A 16,726-nucleotide genomic window follows, 5' to 3' on the forward strand; every position below is an offset into this window, starting at 1 on the left:
AGTGTCACACCTGCTCTTGAGGGAAAGATGTGTAGACCGGTGGGTGGCATGCTGATTTGGGAGAAAGATTGTGAAGGAACGGGTAGGAAAGAATTCCTCTTTTGCAACTTTCCCTCCATTGTTTACAATGGGACATCCTTTTTGCACATTTTTTTTAACCTGTCCCTTTTGAAGCCTTCAGCTTCACTTCCCTGGCCTTTTGCTAATTGTTAATGGGGCACTGATTAGTCCCTCCGACTGTCAATACGGAGAAACTAGGTTTTCCTTTTATTTTGTTAATTGCACACAGCACCTTGTAGTATCCCCATTACTTAATATTTGGGTTTTCTGGTCACTTTATGTGAGCCCACATTAAGCTGGAGACATGAGTACCATTTTACAATTTTTATTTTATTTTACTTGTGCTCTCTCGCATATAAGGCTAACGGCTACTAAAAGGTGGCTAGTAGTCTAAAATGGCTGTGCTGTTTGTTCTTTGGCCATATTGTAGTTTGGCCATCTTTGCACTTGCCCAAGAAAGCTGTGGCTAGTGAGATTCAGTGGGGGGAGAGGGGGGTGTGTGTATGTGTGAGCCCAAGGGCGTGGTCTGGGACCATCTGGTTTGCAGTCCACATCCCTTGGTGCCAGAGAGTCTGTTGCTTCGTGTTGGGTAGATTTTTATTTTGATGTGAAATCCCCTTCACATCAAGTCCTCCAGCACTTTGTGATGGCCTACTGGATTTTTGGTCTGTTCTGAGTGAGAGGGAACCTTTTTCCACATTCACTCATTCTTTTACCCTATCTTTGGGATCCTTTTGCATTTCTTCTATACCTTTTTCTTGGAGTAATGCTTTCCTCCAAGTTGTGTGGCATTAGTCTGACTTTTGCAGCACACAGTGTTGCTTGAGTCCTTTGGGCTTCGCTTTTTATTTTCTGTTATTTCTCTTATGGATCACATGTTCCCAAGCGTGGGGGGGATATTTGTATCCTTCCCATCTTTTTCTAGTGTCAGATCAGCACATCGCTGCTTTATGTGGAGTGCTGAGGGGCTACACTGTATCTCCTTTCTCACTGCGCCTTTAACATTTTGGTTACAGTGACCAGCTAATCTGTATGGCAGTGGTTTTACCTTACCTACTTTTCTGCAATTTTTACTCTCAGCCGCAATAGTGCACAGAAGGGTCACCATTGACCCAAAATAGTGACAGTGTTCTTTTTTCACCAATTAAAGATGGCTCGTCCTTTTGTTGGTCCCTCTGCCATGCAGGGTAGGGAGGTCCTTGTTTGACTTGTCTTTATTGGTATCCCTTTGTGAAGCCTGCCACAGCGCCAGTGTGTCTGTGAGGTCAGGAAACAGGTGAAGACTCCCAAACTCTGCTGGTCTTTGTTTCGGTGTGCCTCCCTGGATTCAGTTCTAACTGGAAGGCTGGCTGTCCTAAAAGGATGCCACCCTCCACAGTTTGAATGGTGTGTGGGTGCGGATTGGCTGGGTTCCTGCATAAGAGGCATGGATTCTGAGGCTGAAGAAAAGCTGACCCACAGAAACTGAAAAATAAACAAGGAGTAAGAGGAGAGATGCCCAAAGCCACTTCCAGACAACCGGAGATGCCTTCTGAGTAATCGCTGCTGTCCAACCCCTTCGTCCAAGCATCAGGAGAGCCCTGAAAAGGACAAGACTCTCCCTTAGACTGGTGGGTCCAATCGATCTCAAGAAGACCTGTATTTTTCAAGCCATCGCATGACAAGCTGCACCCTACACTGGTCCAAACTGCCAATGCCCTGGGACCTGTGGCCATTGTACAGTGCATCACCTTCCGAAGATTGAATCCTCCTGAAACCTTGGTGGACTCCTTCCAGACCTCCAGGGGCAAGTTGCCAGTCCTTGAGGTCCCCTCACCAGAGTGCTGGACAGAGAAAGCGAGACAAATAGACCGGTCATTCACCATTATTCACTGGTGCTTTCAAAAGGGTGTTAGGGCAGTTTTTCTAAAGTCCACCCAAAGGGACTTCATAAAACTATACCTTGGGCAATACAGAAACTCCAACTCTTAGTATAAGGCCGTACCACCTGGTATGTGGGTAGCAATGACAGAGCAGCCAGGCTCATCTTAGAAGGGAGAGATGGCTGTAGGAAGGTACAAAGAAAGTGTAGCCTACATATGGTCCAAAGAAACAAAGACACTGGTTTATTTTAAATATTAACACAGATTAACAGAATTATTTAGAAAGCCAAGTACTATTATAAGTCAAACACAATATACAAATTACAGTACTTATGGTGAGTAAACCAAAATATATAGCCACATTTAGAATAGCAGTATGCAATTCAAGGCGAGTAAAACCCAGTGTTACGTATTTAGAATGGCAGTATGCTATTCAGGGGTAGTGCAACCACATTGTTAGACCTTTAGAATGACAGTATGTAATTCAAGGTAAGCAGACCCTATTGGTAAACTGTTACACTTATTCTGTTTCAGGCAATAATACATGTATACCACCTGGCCACCTATGCAAGTTATTTGGTTTCAGGAATATGCAGTTACACCAACATTACTTTCTAGTATAGTAGAATGCAATTCAAAGGGTGAGTACATAACATAATACTTTTCAGAATGGCAGTAAGCAATTCACAGCCAAGTAATTCTATTTCAGGACTATTCAGTTACAGCACCAACACCTAGCAAGTAAGTACTTGTTATAATTTCTTAACAGATACCTTTTACTTTAGCAGTCCTTCCCTCATCTAGGGCATGAGTGTTCTCAGAGGCAGATTGGGGGGGGGGGGGGAATCCTGGTGGTCCAGGGGCCAACAGTAGGAAGGTCAGGATAAGTCACAAATGAAGGAAAGTCAGAGTTCCAGAGGAGTTCTCACCAAACAAGTAACAGACTTAAGAGTTAGTGGCAGTGTTCAGGGACTTTGTACAAGGCTCCCTAGATGTTTTACAGTGTTAGGCCTGCGTCAGGTACGTATTTCTAATGTCCAACAGGTATGGGACTTCATACGACTTCTCTTGGTATTAGGTACCCAACTCTTAATATAGGCCGGTACTTCACAAGTCTGTAGAGTGGATGAGCAGCCAGGCTTATCTTAGGAGGGGTGATGTGAGCAGTAGAGTAGTACAATGGAATCAGTTAATACAGGGATCCAAGTAAACACTCAAAGTTATATCAAAATAGTTATTTATAGGCACACAAGCACAAATAAAATGCAGCAACAATCACTTTCAATGTAAAATGGAATGACTTTATATGAAAAAATAATGCAGGCGAGTAACCTTTCTATGCTTTACATATTGAGCAAAAGAGGGACATCAATTAAGGTCAGTATCAACTATTGTATATATCACCTTTTGCAAAACTGAGCTGGGAGGGTAAGTTTGAGTTAGTCAGAACACACTTCACCAACTGTTACCATCAAGTATACTCTCCCAGAGGGATAAAGGCAGTCTGTTTCCTAGCAATAAAAGTGTTCACAATTAAAACCTATGGAGGAACCCGCACTGCCAAAGCTAGAAGGATCAAGAAGATGGACCTTTGGGAAACCAGTACAGCCAAAGTCAAATGGACAGCTTCAGTTCTGATGAAACTAGTTAACCAGTTAGTGGTTCTTGAAGAAACACAGGAGCTTGAGAGCCTACCTGATAGTACACAAGCTCCAAGGCCTGGACAAAGGAGTTGAGGTGAACCCTCAGTTGAAGAAAATGGCACTTCCCGTGCCAGGAAGCACCGAAAATGGTACAAGGTTATTACCACCTAAGTCACACAGTACCTTGAAAGTGAAGAAGAAATTGTACCTGGCTTCCTTCTAGGTGCAGTGTTGCAAACCCCGATTCCTACTCCTTGGTCGTGGTGATGAAAGGGGGACCAGTGGCAGGCTTCTGCGGCAGCACTCAGGAGAAAGGGTCGGCAGCAATGCATTCAGCTCATAGTGGTTTTGGTGCCTTTTTCTTAGCACCAAGAAGAAACAAATATCACTGGTTGGATTCTCTTCGATTACTCTGACCTGAAATCTTGTGAGGGGACTTTTGGTGAAGAATTCCTGCCTCTTTCGGAGGTCCACACTGCTGCCTGAAAAGTTGAAGTCGGCTTCGATCTTCGGAAGACAATGCACTCGATAATGGTCCAGGTACCCAGGTATTGGGATTCTGGAGCTCAGGAAAGTCACAACAAATCGGGGGATGGCCCAAAATGAGGGTCTTGAGGCTAGTTGATTCCACCAGCCTAAGGGAGGAAGTTGTCCTTGGTGGGTCTTCCCTGTCGATATGAAAACGGGTCAGCATACCTGCAAGGCTACACCAGTGCTTTTGCGGTCCTGGAAGGTGCTGCTGATGTCTCTGCTCGCCGTCTGCGTTGGATTCCTTGTTCCAGTGGTCGACAGTCTGAAGTCCCAAAATCCTTAACCATTTATGCGGGATACCCTTCATTCAAAGTCATGAAGCTGTCAATCACCTGGGCAGTTCCTGCAGATCTCGCTGTACCGGAGCCTCAGTCATGGGGACAAGAGGACAGACGTTGGGGGACTCCTGCACTGCACTGGGACTGGTTGCAAAGCTGGCAACTCTTCGATTCCGGTAGCTGTAGTAAAGCACACAAACTGGTGTCCCTCTCCCTGGTTATTCGGTTTCCTGCAGCACTCCGAGTAAAATACAACCAGCTCTGAGGATGGTATCCAGGTGGCTTATGGGTCGTGTTTTTTGTCCCAACTCAAAAGGGAGAAGTCGTCCTTGCAGGGCTTGTCTGTCAAGATGAACTTTGGCGATTCGGGCTTGCAGCAGGGCACCGGGCAAACCAATGGTCCAGGAGTTGCAGCAGCCGTCCTCTTCAAGCTCGTCTTCAGTTCTTTAGTTCCAGTGTTCGACTCTACCTTCCAAGCCAAGAGACTCGCTTTTTATACAGTTTCCTCCCATTCATTCCAGCTGGGCTGCCACTCACCCAGCAGGGTGGCTGTCCTTGCCGGACAGTCAGCCGGCCAATCACACCAGAGTGCATTTGGCTCTCCTAGGAGACTAAGCACAGGGAGTTTCGGGCACCTCCCTAACTTCCTGACCACCCCAGACACTCGGGCACCATAGACTCTTCAGTCCTGAAGCCAGCCAAAACCGTAGGAACAAAGGGACTAAACCGGGTTTGGCGCGCAGAGACAAAGTCTAGAAGGACCTTTCCAAAAAGAAATTGCGAAAAAAGAAGACCGGGACGTGTTTAAACAAAGGGGGCTCTGACGCCATCTTGAAAAACAGGACGCGATTTAACGCTACCAGTGTTCGTGGTCGGGAAAAACCATGGTAGTTTGTTTTAAAAACACTGCCACCTGCCATTTCGAGAGGAAAGGATAGCATTTGACTGCTTCATGAGTTTCTAGACAAAGGGGATAATAGGTAACCCCTCCAGCACTCTATTGTAAGATGGGGTGTGCTGGGTCTAGGCATTTGAAAAGACTAGTAAAGTCAATTTCACTTTCTCTGGGAAATAGTAGTTTACCCAGAGAAGGTATTTAAACCTTAGGACAGCCTAAAAGGCTTCCCTATGTCACTGTACTGAGGGTGCTGTGTGACATGAAAAGATGATGCCTATGGAGTTCGTCTAAAAACTCCATAACCAAAGGAACACAAGCGTAAAACACATTCAAAATACTTGAGAGAGTGGTGAAAAAAGGCTCACACTCTCCAGGTAAAAAAATCAAGTCCTCAAAATTCAGCAATGTTGCTGGGGGTCTCTAAGGTGAAGGGAATTAGCACATTTATGAGAATTCTTTCTAACACCTAAGGTTAGAAAGGATTGTTGGATCCCTTACATTGGTGACATCAGCACACCCTACCTTATGTGGAGTGCTGGAGAGATACAATGTATTCCCTTTTCATACTAAAACTAACAATTCTGTTAAAAAGAAAAGCTTACCTTTAATGGCTGATGGCAGTGATACCTTTTAACTAATTCGGTGCACCTTTACCGCGGGCGGTGTTCAAAGCTGCAGTAAAGGCATCCAAGGGTGCTCAGTTTACCAAAATGGCCCGTCTAGTTTTTACACCATTTTAGTGTTTCTTGTCCTTCCTTCTTTCTTCCCCCGACATCCAGGGTGGGAAATTCTTTTGTGTGATTTTCATCTTCTGTGGGAGTCCACTGGACGCCCCGTCCAGGCTCCAGTCTGTCTGTGAAGGCAGGAAGCAAGAGGAGTCCAAAACTCCACAGCCCTTTGTCTTCCTCCTTGCCCGAATGGGGACAAATCCCAGTGGGGGCAGGCTGTCCTGATTGGACAACCAGACCGCCCCTTGTTGTTAAATGCAGGGAGAGAATGCAGAAGGTGTGCTGTAATTCCTGATAAATACTCCGAATCTGAAAGCTGAAGACAAGTCGACCACTGGAACTAAAACCAAAGAGGATGATGAAGGAAAAGCTGCTCAGACTATTTTCGGCGACCGGAGAGCCTGCTGTATCCCTTCATTCCAATCGACCCGGGGACTCTGAAAACGACGCCCCTGATCCAGAGTCTGGTGGGATCCACAAGACTCAAGAAGACCTATATTTCAAGTCATCCCACGCTGTGCTGGGACCTTGTGGGGCTGCAATACCCCAATACCCTTGGACCTCGAGCCATTGTGCAGTGCATGGTCTTCAGTAATCCGAATCTCGCGGAAACTTCGTGGGTATCCTGCTGGATCTCCAGAGACAAGACTCAAGTCAGAAAAGTCCCCTCCCCAGAGTGCTGGACCTTTGTAAGGATGAGAATCAGACCAGCGATATTCTGTCTTCTTCTGTGCTCCTGTAAAAGGCACCAAACCCACAGAGCCGCATCCAGCTGCAAGTAAAAACTTGCCTAGAGTCTTCCTTGTTGATCCCTGCTGCAAAGTCCCTTCCAAGGTCCTGTTTTCAGTCACCACGACAAAGAATCCACCAACCGGGTTTTTGGCTGCAGATCCTGAAGTTCTGCTGCTGCAAAATCTACTGTGCTGAGGTACTGTGTTGGGTTGGGTATTTACTAACCTTAAGTCTGTAGTGATTCCTGTGTACTTGTGTAGGGGGGGGGGGAGGGGAGGTTCTGTGAATCTGAGGCCTCTCGTCCAGTTCACCCAGTCCCACTGCTGGAATCCTCCAATGGTGTCTTCTGTGAAGCCTCTGGAGCCTCAAATAACTCTAAAATAAAATACTCACCTGTTTGAACAGTCTTCCAAAGGAACCCCAATGTTTGCTACTTAAGATCCTATACAGACACTGCCTGTTGGACACTAGACCATAGTGACCCCCCCCCCTTCTGCTACTGAGAACACTCATGCTCCTAGAATAAGGTAAAGACTTTTAAAGGAATGGGCCTTTTGCCTAGAAAAGTATATGCAAAATCTTCTTTTCTTAGAAAGTAGACATAAGGGTATAATAATTTAGCATAATAATTTTGCATTTATATAGCGCTACGAACCCTCGGGTATCGGATCGCTGCTTATTACCCACTGTGTGTGGTGCTCATTTATCGACCTTGGAAGGATGCAAGGCTGAGTTTGGCCCTGCCGAGATTCAAACTGGCATCAGCAGGCTCTGTACAGCTGTCAAAGCGTGCGCTCTACTCGCTTTGCTATCAGACGCATATAAAACTCACCAGTGATATGGTTGTGCCTCTTCCCAAAAGTAATGCTGTTGGTTTCACTTTATTATTCCTGTTAGGATAATTGTATGAGGGTCCCCCAACTGGGTCTTGCTTCCCCTAACTTGATGTTAGCCTGTCCAGAATAAGTCTCCATTACGTTTTACCTACCTAGAATAACCGAGTCATTCTTGAAGTGTAACATTGGGGTTTGCTTTCCCTGGTCTTTTTTAGACAAAAATAGTCTTCGGTTTCTACCTGCCCCAAGTTGCTGATAGCTCCTTGAAAAAGTATATATATGGGTTTTACTTAACTTGAGCTAGCTGTGTGACATCCAAATATAAGTTACAAGAGTTACTGCTTAGCGCAATTTGTGTTTCACTGATCTCAAAAAATGAATATTACATCCTTAGGTTTTACTCACCTAGCATAACTGATCACAAAAGTAGTTATAGGTTTTTACTGTACCTAGAATAAGTGTTCCACTATTCACAAAATGTATACTGTCCAGTTGACCGATTATGTGATCAATTGCTGAGCGTCATGGTACAACTGGTAGGGTCTACTACCCTTGAATTACTAAATGTAGTCTCTAAACATTGTTTTTACCCAAATAACAGGTGTGACCTATACTGACGGTGTATGAAAAGGCTGGACTTCCCTAGAACCATCATAGGGTGTTCCAAATAAGGTTCATGCTTTGGTCTGTGCACTTCAAGCATAGTGTTGCGTTTTTATTATTGTGATTACATATAATGTGATGGCATTTATTTCCCCCAAGATTTATCTGGGCCTCCTTGTATTTAAATAAACCCTTTTTATTTTACAATACATAGTGTTTCAGTATTTCTTTGGACCATTTGTATTACAATTTAATATGTACTGATTCAACCGCCCTCTCTCCCTCCTAAGATAAAGCCTGGCTGCTCTGTCTATGCTACCATGAACTCGGGTGGTACAGCCTTATACCAAGTCTTGTACTGTCTCAGTTGAATGGTTTTACTAAGCCCTTAGTTAGACTTCAGAAAAACTGTCCTAACACCAGACACACTGGAGCCAGGGCGGCTTCAGGGCTGAAGTCCGTCAAAGGCAAAACTCACAAAGGACTCAAATCTATTCTAAAGGATAGAGTAAAGGCCCAGAAGTAACTAACAAATGCAAAAATGGTGAAAAAAAGAAGACTGGCTGTTTTGAGAAAATGGTCACCCATGGGTGCTGCACTGCAGCTGAGAAATCAGCCTGCTAGTAATCTGCACAAAAAGGTAGTCAAAAGTAACCACTGCCACCAGCCATTTAAGTTATTCTGTAACAAAATGTAACATGAGACATGGCATAAGGAGTTACTGTGCAACCCCTCGCACCCCCAGCAGCACACAAGGTGTTGTGTTCAGGACCCACAAAAGATAAGGTTAGTAAGATAAGTTATCTCACTATTCTTGGGAACTGTAGTTCAAGACATTTTTTTTGCAGATACCTGTATTGGAGTTTACTAGACTCCATAAAACAGTCAAAGTTAAAATCCCAGTCGGAACAAAATGTGTGAGTGGTAAAAAGTTCCACTCACTCAGGAGATTAAAATTAAAAAAAGTCCAGAGTCCAGCAGAAGTGCTGGGGGTCTCAGGTTAAAGGAAATTCACAGAAACTGAAAATTCTCCCTAACAGCTTGAGCGAACGGTATTGGTGAACTCCCAACTACACAGTACCTCAGCAACGATGCAGCAGCACAGGACCCAGTCTCTGGATTTTTGGTAGTGGTGACGAAAGAAAAGACACTCGATGGGAACTTGCAGTAGCAAGTGAGAGGAAAGCCTTCCAACAAAGGATTATTTGGTGCTTCTTGCGGCTCTGGGGATCTGGTGCCCTTTTCAAGGTACCAGATGTGGAACAGTCGTCGTCTGAACGATTTGCCTCGTGTCTCAGTGCAGCACTTTGGTGAGGGTACTTCAATGAATGGAATCTTGCTTCTGGAGGACCAACAGGCGTGCAGCAAAGTTTCAGTGAGATTTGTTCACGGAAGACGTTGCACAGCACTCAGCCTCGAGGACCCAGGGTATTGACGGCTTGCAGCTCAGGAAAGTCACAGCTCATTGTGGGATGGCTCGAAATGCAGGTCTTAAGACTGATTGGTCCCACCAGTCTAAGGGTCGGAGGGGTCCTCCTCAGGACTACTCTGTTGCATGGAAGAAGGGGTCAGCACAGGCAGCAGTTACACAGCGGGTATCTCCGGTCGTTGGAATCAGCTACAGACATCTTCTCTTCATCGGATTCAGCTCCAGTGGTTGACTTATCTTCTGCTTCCAGATCCAGGCCATTTATCCAGGAACCCAGCCAATCAGCACACATGCCGCATTCAAACTAGGGGTGGGACAGCCATCCTCCCTGTTAGGTTTGTTTGCAGACAGACATGCCAGAAGAAAAAGGGCTTCAGAGTTTCAGACTACTCCCTAGTTTCCTGTCTTCACAGACAACGTGGAGCATCAGCGGGCAACACAAAGGGTTCCCACCAAAGACAAATCAAACCAGGACCTCCCCCCTCCCAGGACAGCTGAAGGACCAAGAAAGGACAAGCACACTAAAAATTACAAAGAAAAAAATACAGCCACCATTCTAGATGAATGGTGACTCTTCTGTGCATTACCGAAGCTGTGTTGACAACCTGCAAGTAAACTTCACACAAAAGTCGGTAGAACACGTCCACTGCCACCAGCCATAAAGGTGTGCTTGTCCCTGTGACAGAAATGTTACAGGAGCAGTGAGAAAGGGGATGCAGTGGGAGCCCTCAGCACTCCACATAAGGTGAGGTGTGCTGATCTCAATATCAAATGTAGAGGGGATACAAATCTTTCTCTCTACCCTTGACAACATGTGTTCTGCAAGGTAAGTAAAGGTTAGACAGGGGATACGGTTTATCTCACATTGGGGATTGTAGAAAGGATAAAATGTATTTTTACACTTGGGAAGAATACGAATCCCAAAAGAAAATAGAAAGGGAAGACCAAGGGTCTCCCCAGCAACACTGCACAGAAAGGGCTGTGTGCTGCAATAATACACTGTAGATGCTCGATAATTATGATTTGCAAAATTAAGTTTGGAGAGTCACAAAAATGACTTCCATGGAAAAAGTAAGGGTGAGGGGGGGATAAAAGGTTCACACTCACTCAGGAACATAGAAAAAGAATCTACAAGTCCAGCAAAAAGTGCTGGAGGTCTCACAGATGAGGGAGATTTAGCATAAATATGAAAATCTAACCTAACAACCTGTCACCCAAACAAAGGCAGAGGATCGTGTCTCCAGTGACCCCCTAGATGATCCATTGTGTGACCTGGGAAAATGCATAGGGTAACATTGGGTGCAAAGCCCTTTGTCTCACAACTCCCTCTTAATTTACCTTGGTTGTCGAACCTGGGTCAAGTACCTGGGTCAAGTATCCCAACCCTTGGGCTAGCCTTGGGACTGGAAGAGAGGAGAACTTACCTGTCTTGTTAGGCAAATATTTATTCTACTTTTAAATAGTTTTGAACAGTTTGAAATCACCACCACAAGTATATTGCATCTTTCAGAGAATACCTCCATGGGGAAACTTGTCTTGTAACATGCGACTTTTGGGCACTAGGCTCCATACATCTTAGGGTTGGACTGTTAAAGGGAATTGTGATGGTTCTATTCATTTTAACTGCATCTGAATACTTAAGTTATTAATTTATTGACTGATGAATTTTAAGCGAACCTACTGGTGAATGTATATATTTGTGATACATGGTTGTGTGTGATAAGAATACCTGCTAGTTTCATTTCATAGTGTGTTCTTAAAGGACTAATAAATAACTATTTCTATACATACTATCAAAGCCGAATTATTTTGTGTTATTCTGCGTGACCTCATTGGGGCCCTAGAACTCACTCACTCAACCACTCACTCACAAGATCAAGCTTTGACTGCTCTCTCACGATACCTTGATTGGGTTTTAGCTAAACTCTTAGTGACTCCCTATTCACCATAACTACAGTGGCCTCCTAACCACCCCACCGGTTGATTTTAGAAATCCATCGCAACACTTAGTTCGGTGGAGGCCTGGCCGAGGGTCCCATCCTAAATCTATTCTAAGGCTGGGAGTAAGTTGACTTACCTGAACTTTTACTCTTATTAATCATAACCACTGGCATTGTCAATCTCTTAAGAAACCTACCTGTGAAGTACATACTTTGGAACTGGCATTATTTGGGCACAAGGTACGACACCATCTTAGGATTGGCCTTTCTAAGAGCTAGGGAAGCTGTTCTACAATTATCTAGGTCTTTTATAAATCTAAAAGCATTCAAGCACTTACCTATGTTACACCAGCCATTGAATCACATTCTATTCCATTTCTCCTAACAGTGAATGTATATAACTTTTATAGTTTTGATGTGACAATATTTGACTTGTGGTTTTACTTCCATAGTGTATATATATGCTGAAGGCCTAATACATTATTGTATAGTTCTATACTTACCGGCCTAACTAGAATTATTGGTGTAGCTCTGAACTGGTGAACTCAAAGCAGCCCTAGACCACTTGCACCCTTGCTGAATCTAAGCCTTGCTGCTCTGCTACCTACCTTGATTGGGTTTGGTTAAACTGTCTTTCCTGTTCACCATAATAAGGTGGGCACCGAAAATCCTCCCATCAGGGCTGATTTTGGATATCCATCTTAACACCTGTACACAGATTAAAGTACTGCCTAGAATAACCCAGTTATTTATGTAAATACTAAAGACTGTCAATCCTGTTCTCTGTACAATTAATGTCTTGGCACTGCTGCCCCATTGCCTCCCACCTACACTTAGTTAATGTTTCTGCCATTGCTACTCTTGTACTAATATAAGGAACCCAGTAATGGGAATGCACAAAGTGTTCATGTACAGTGTTTGATGAAGAAGCTATTCTTGCTAGCCAGATAAATACTAACTTGCAACTGTATGTGCAAAGGTAGTTGACCTATAAAATATTCTAGGGCCCTGGAAAGGTTGTGTTTGTGACTGCAAAACTGAACAAAACACCTTGGTATCTCGAATTCCTGGACAGATCTCTGAAGTCTCTCATGGATAGTAAAATAACCTTCATGAAAGTCTGTTTGAATTCCAAAAAGGCCATAGTTTTAAAACCAAAATAGCTTTTAGAAAGATGTTCAAGAAGTAGAAAAACAGGAAGAAAACAAGAAAGGTTGACACCTTCATTTTGAAAAGGATTTCCCTTATTTTATTTTTTGGCAAATCCAAACCCAACAGAAAAAGGCAAAAGCTATATCTACATATGGAAACCTGTGGTACGTGAATCTCATTCAGTTAAAAAAACGGTGGCAGAGTGGGCCCACAATTAAAGCGGGGGACGCTAAACATCAAAGTTCTCCGCAATACATAGTCCTTGTGGAGGTCTTGGTAATCCACATGCACCAAAGTTAAGTGGTTGTAATATAAGTTAGCAGGAAGTATTGTTTATAAACAAAAGAAGACACTCACTTGGATAACTATACGACTGTGGTCTTTGTCTTTTTGACGGGCAGAGATAATCTGCTATAAACACCATTATCTGAGAAAAGAGTGCAAGAAACAAATCAATGTGAAATGCATTCATTTACAGCATACTCAAACATACTTTTTATGTAGGCCATGGATCACAAATAAAGTTCACCTGAAAATATTAAAATATGGTTACGAGTGCAAAGCAAATTTCTAGGACAATGATCTTTCTATTCAGCTTTTCTTGCTTACAATACGTGCTGGGAAGCGAGATAACAAGGCTTGTTACACATTTGCTTTCCTGCCAGAAGTAAGAATTTCAGTTCAGCATACATGTTGGAAGTTTTTTTATGCTGCCTTTTAAAACTTACTGGAATCAATGGAACAAGGTAAGGAGAAAGGAGTTTCTAAGTTCAGCTGTTCTCAGACAAGAATTAAACTATTACATAATCACCCTCTACCTGGTTATTCACCTTGGATCCACTATTTCTCCAGCTCTTTTTAACATATGCTTAGAACCGATCCTAGGAGTCATCCTGCTAATTCATACATTCAAGTAAATTGCAAGATAGAAATTCCCTGATGGACCTGTGAACCAACTGATATCCAGGAGAAGTATCGTGAAAGAGAGGAAGAGGTTTACTGTCCAAACTAAAAGCAGTCACAGGTCCCTGCTTGGCAAAGCAACAGTTTTGGCTTTTGTCTGGGCATAGGATATGCATATGCCAGACAGTCATACTGGTAACTACCCAATCATAAGATGGAATAGCTGCAAAATGGTGCATTACAAGGGTACCTGAAATCAGTGCATGGCAAATGCCTATCTAGTACTTAAACAGGCCACAACTGCTGGCTTTGCCAATGCATGTTTTAACCGGGCTTCAGTGCAACACATGCACACTTGCTTATAAACCAAGTGGTTGAAGGCAAATTTAGTTAAAAGATTGTTACTAAGCCGTAGTGCGTTTATAGCTGCAATTAAGCGATTACCTCTATGAAGTCTGCTCTGTGAAAAACACTGGTAGGCACCTACTGCTCGATAAATGTAGTTCAGAGATCATTAGGATGATGCATTTTGGGCAGGTAGTGGATGGACGGACCATAGGAAGTAGCATGGCCATGGCTGGTCAACGGGTGGGCAAATGACCAAACGACAAGCAGTTTATCCCTCCTCAAACCATCTTCCTAGGTGTACTTCAATGCAATAGTCTCAGCTCATAACTGGTGCTTCAACACCACCTAATACCTACTAGCCAGAACTAAAAATGGGAAATACAAGCAGAGGGGGGCAGTGAGGCATTGGGAGGACAAACCTGATAAAAGGTGGCAAACAATATCATGCTATAGCAAATAATCATTCATGCCTGCATCAGCAATGGCTCAGTATAGAGAATGCACATGCAAAATATTGCACAGGAGGCATCATAACCATGAGAAGGGCTTCAGGAAAAGGTCCCCATCAAAAAATGCATAGTGGGGGAAATGTAGAGCGACTTCTCACTTCACTTTTAAGAGTTTCTGCAAGGGTGACATTATTTCAGTACCAAGGCACCTGTAAAAGTTTTAATGGCAGACAATAACTGTTTAAGTGCCAGTGATTTTAGTGCAAATACACAAAAAAGAGAATACGAGGAAGGGGCTTTGAACCTCACTCCCCTGCTGCTTTCATTTTTGTTCTTGGAACATTGGCTCGTTTTCTCATTTTTTTTTAAACTTGTGTATCACCTATTCAGGCTTTTACAAGGACTATTGAGGTTCATTAAATCCGCTGCGGTTTTCACGTTTTTTATTCTCATTCTAAAATTCTAAGTTTGCAATTTTTCCATTGCAAGTTTTAAAATCTTTGCCGCAGCAATGGTCCATTTGTTATTTTCACCTGATATAAGACGCGTCCACCAGATCTCTTACTCGCAGGTCGCAATCGGAAAACAAAGGTGAAAGGTATGCTTTCCTGACCTCTCGTGTGGCTGGGCACAACATCAACAGGTGTCTTACAGTTTCTGAATGATTATTTCCGGAGCAGAGTCTACATTCTTTTGTAGTCGACAGTGACCTTATTTCAAGAATTTCACAGGTCAAAAGGCGGTTGAGGCGTGCTCTCAAAAATATTCCTCTTAAAATGTTATCTGGAAATGTCTTTACATATTGCATCGTCTCTTCTTTTTCGAGATATTTGAGGTAGATGGTTCAAGAGTTTGTTACTGGATACTTGATCTAAGGTAATAATCCAATCTTGGTTCTCCATTTTCTTTTTTACTCTGAGGATTGGAGATGAGGACTTCTTCTGAGAATGCCATTTCATTTAGCTGTGCTTTTTTCTTTTCCAGCCAAGAATTTAGGATGCTATATGTGCCTTTCGGGGCCTCTTCGGCAATCACTTGGTAGACTCACGGCCTGTCCGGCATCGAGATCTTTCTAAAAAGCTGCATGCTGTTATGTTCCAACATAGCTGATAGAGAGGAGACCCAGTTCTCGACGAAAAGCTGCAATTGGTGTTGACTTTGGTACATTAAGCACGGATCGCCAGAGAAAACCTTCCAGTTTAGGCCATATCGTAGAGGGGATGGCGGGACTAGCGTCCATCCCGTAGACGATCACTTTTGATTTATAAAATTGGATAGCCGGCAGCAGAGAAAACCTTCCATATTGTCTCCAGCTCTGGTTTGTGCAGTGAGATTTCGCATTTTCGCCCAGAGGACTTGTTGCATTTGAGCGTCAGTTTTTGAGCAGTCGATCGCCACTCCCAGAAGTTTAAAATGGGTTACTGACTCGATTTTAGTTCCTCCCAAAGACCAACTGGGTTTCACAGATCTCCTTGGTGCTTTCTGCAGGGTCAGGATTTTGGTCTTACTTTTGTTGATTTCAAGATTGTTTTGATTTATATATGACATCAAGTTATCCAGTTGTCTTTGAAGACCAACGGAAGTTTGATCTATAAGTATCAAGTCGTCTGCATATAAGAGACGAGACACCGTTGTGTTTCCGATTTTAGGCGGAAAGGCATGAACCGTTGCTGCGGCTTCCTTGTAGTCTCCCAAAAAGGCGATAAAGACTGCTGGAACCAACAGGCATCCCTGTTTAACGCCTCTATAAGAAGGTATTTCTGCTGAGAGAAGGCCTTGGTGACTCAGACGTACTTGCATATTTGTGTCGGTGTGTAGAGCCCTTATGGGAGCCAAAATTGATGGACACTTCCAAAATGCTAGTTTCTCCCAGAGCTTTTTCCGGTCCACTCGGTCGAAAGCCTGGGTGAGATCAACAAATGCTAAAAACACTCTGGAGGCACCGGCTATGACCTTGCTTTAGTTTCCTGCTTCGATCAACCAGAGCTTTGTTATAGCTCTGATTTCCTTTTCTAGGTCTTGAAACATGGTGCGATCTATATTTGAGCAGCAAAGGTTGATAATTTACTGTAGATGTTGTTCCTGTGCATTCGTTGGTCGTGCCTTGTTGGCTGTATTTTCTTGCTAAATCGGCTATGTTACATGCAGTCAACCAGAGTTGAGTTTGTTCATGATTAGGTTCGACGCTCAGATTCCAGGAAGGGTTTTGGATATGATTTACACTCCAGCTCATAGCAAGCAAGGTATGATCACTCTTATCCATTCTGTGGACCTCGAAGGTGGAAATTTGAGGTAGTAGAGCATGTGAGACAAAAAAGTAATTCAGGGTCGTTG

The 16,726-nt window shown here is 43.6% G+C and overlaps 1 protein-coding gene across 1 annotated transcript in view; it reads right to left on the minus strand.

Moving 5' to 3' along the window:
• TMX1 (thioredoxin related transmembrane protein 1) overlaps nt 1-16,726 on the minus strand; it is a 191,605-nt gene that overhangs the window by 25,239 nt on the left and 149,640 nt on the right. The window contains exon 7 of the mRNA XM_069638937.1: nt 13,050-13,119. Coding sequence (XP_069495038.1) covers nt 13,050-13,119 — 70 coding nt within the window. The remainder of the gene's footprint in view (nt 1-13,049; nt 13,120-16,726) is intronic.

This window comes from Ambystoma mexicanum, chromosome 14 (assembly GCF_040938575.1).
Source record: "Ambystoma mexicanum isolate Mex_15411 chromosome 14, UKY_AmexF1_1, whole genome shotgun sequence".
Lineage (NCBI taxonomy): Eukaryota > Metazoa > Chordata > Amphibia > Caudata > Ambystomatidae > Ambystoma > Ambystoma mexicanum.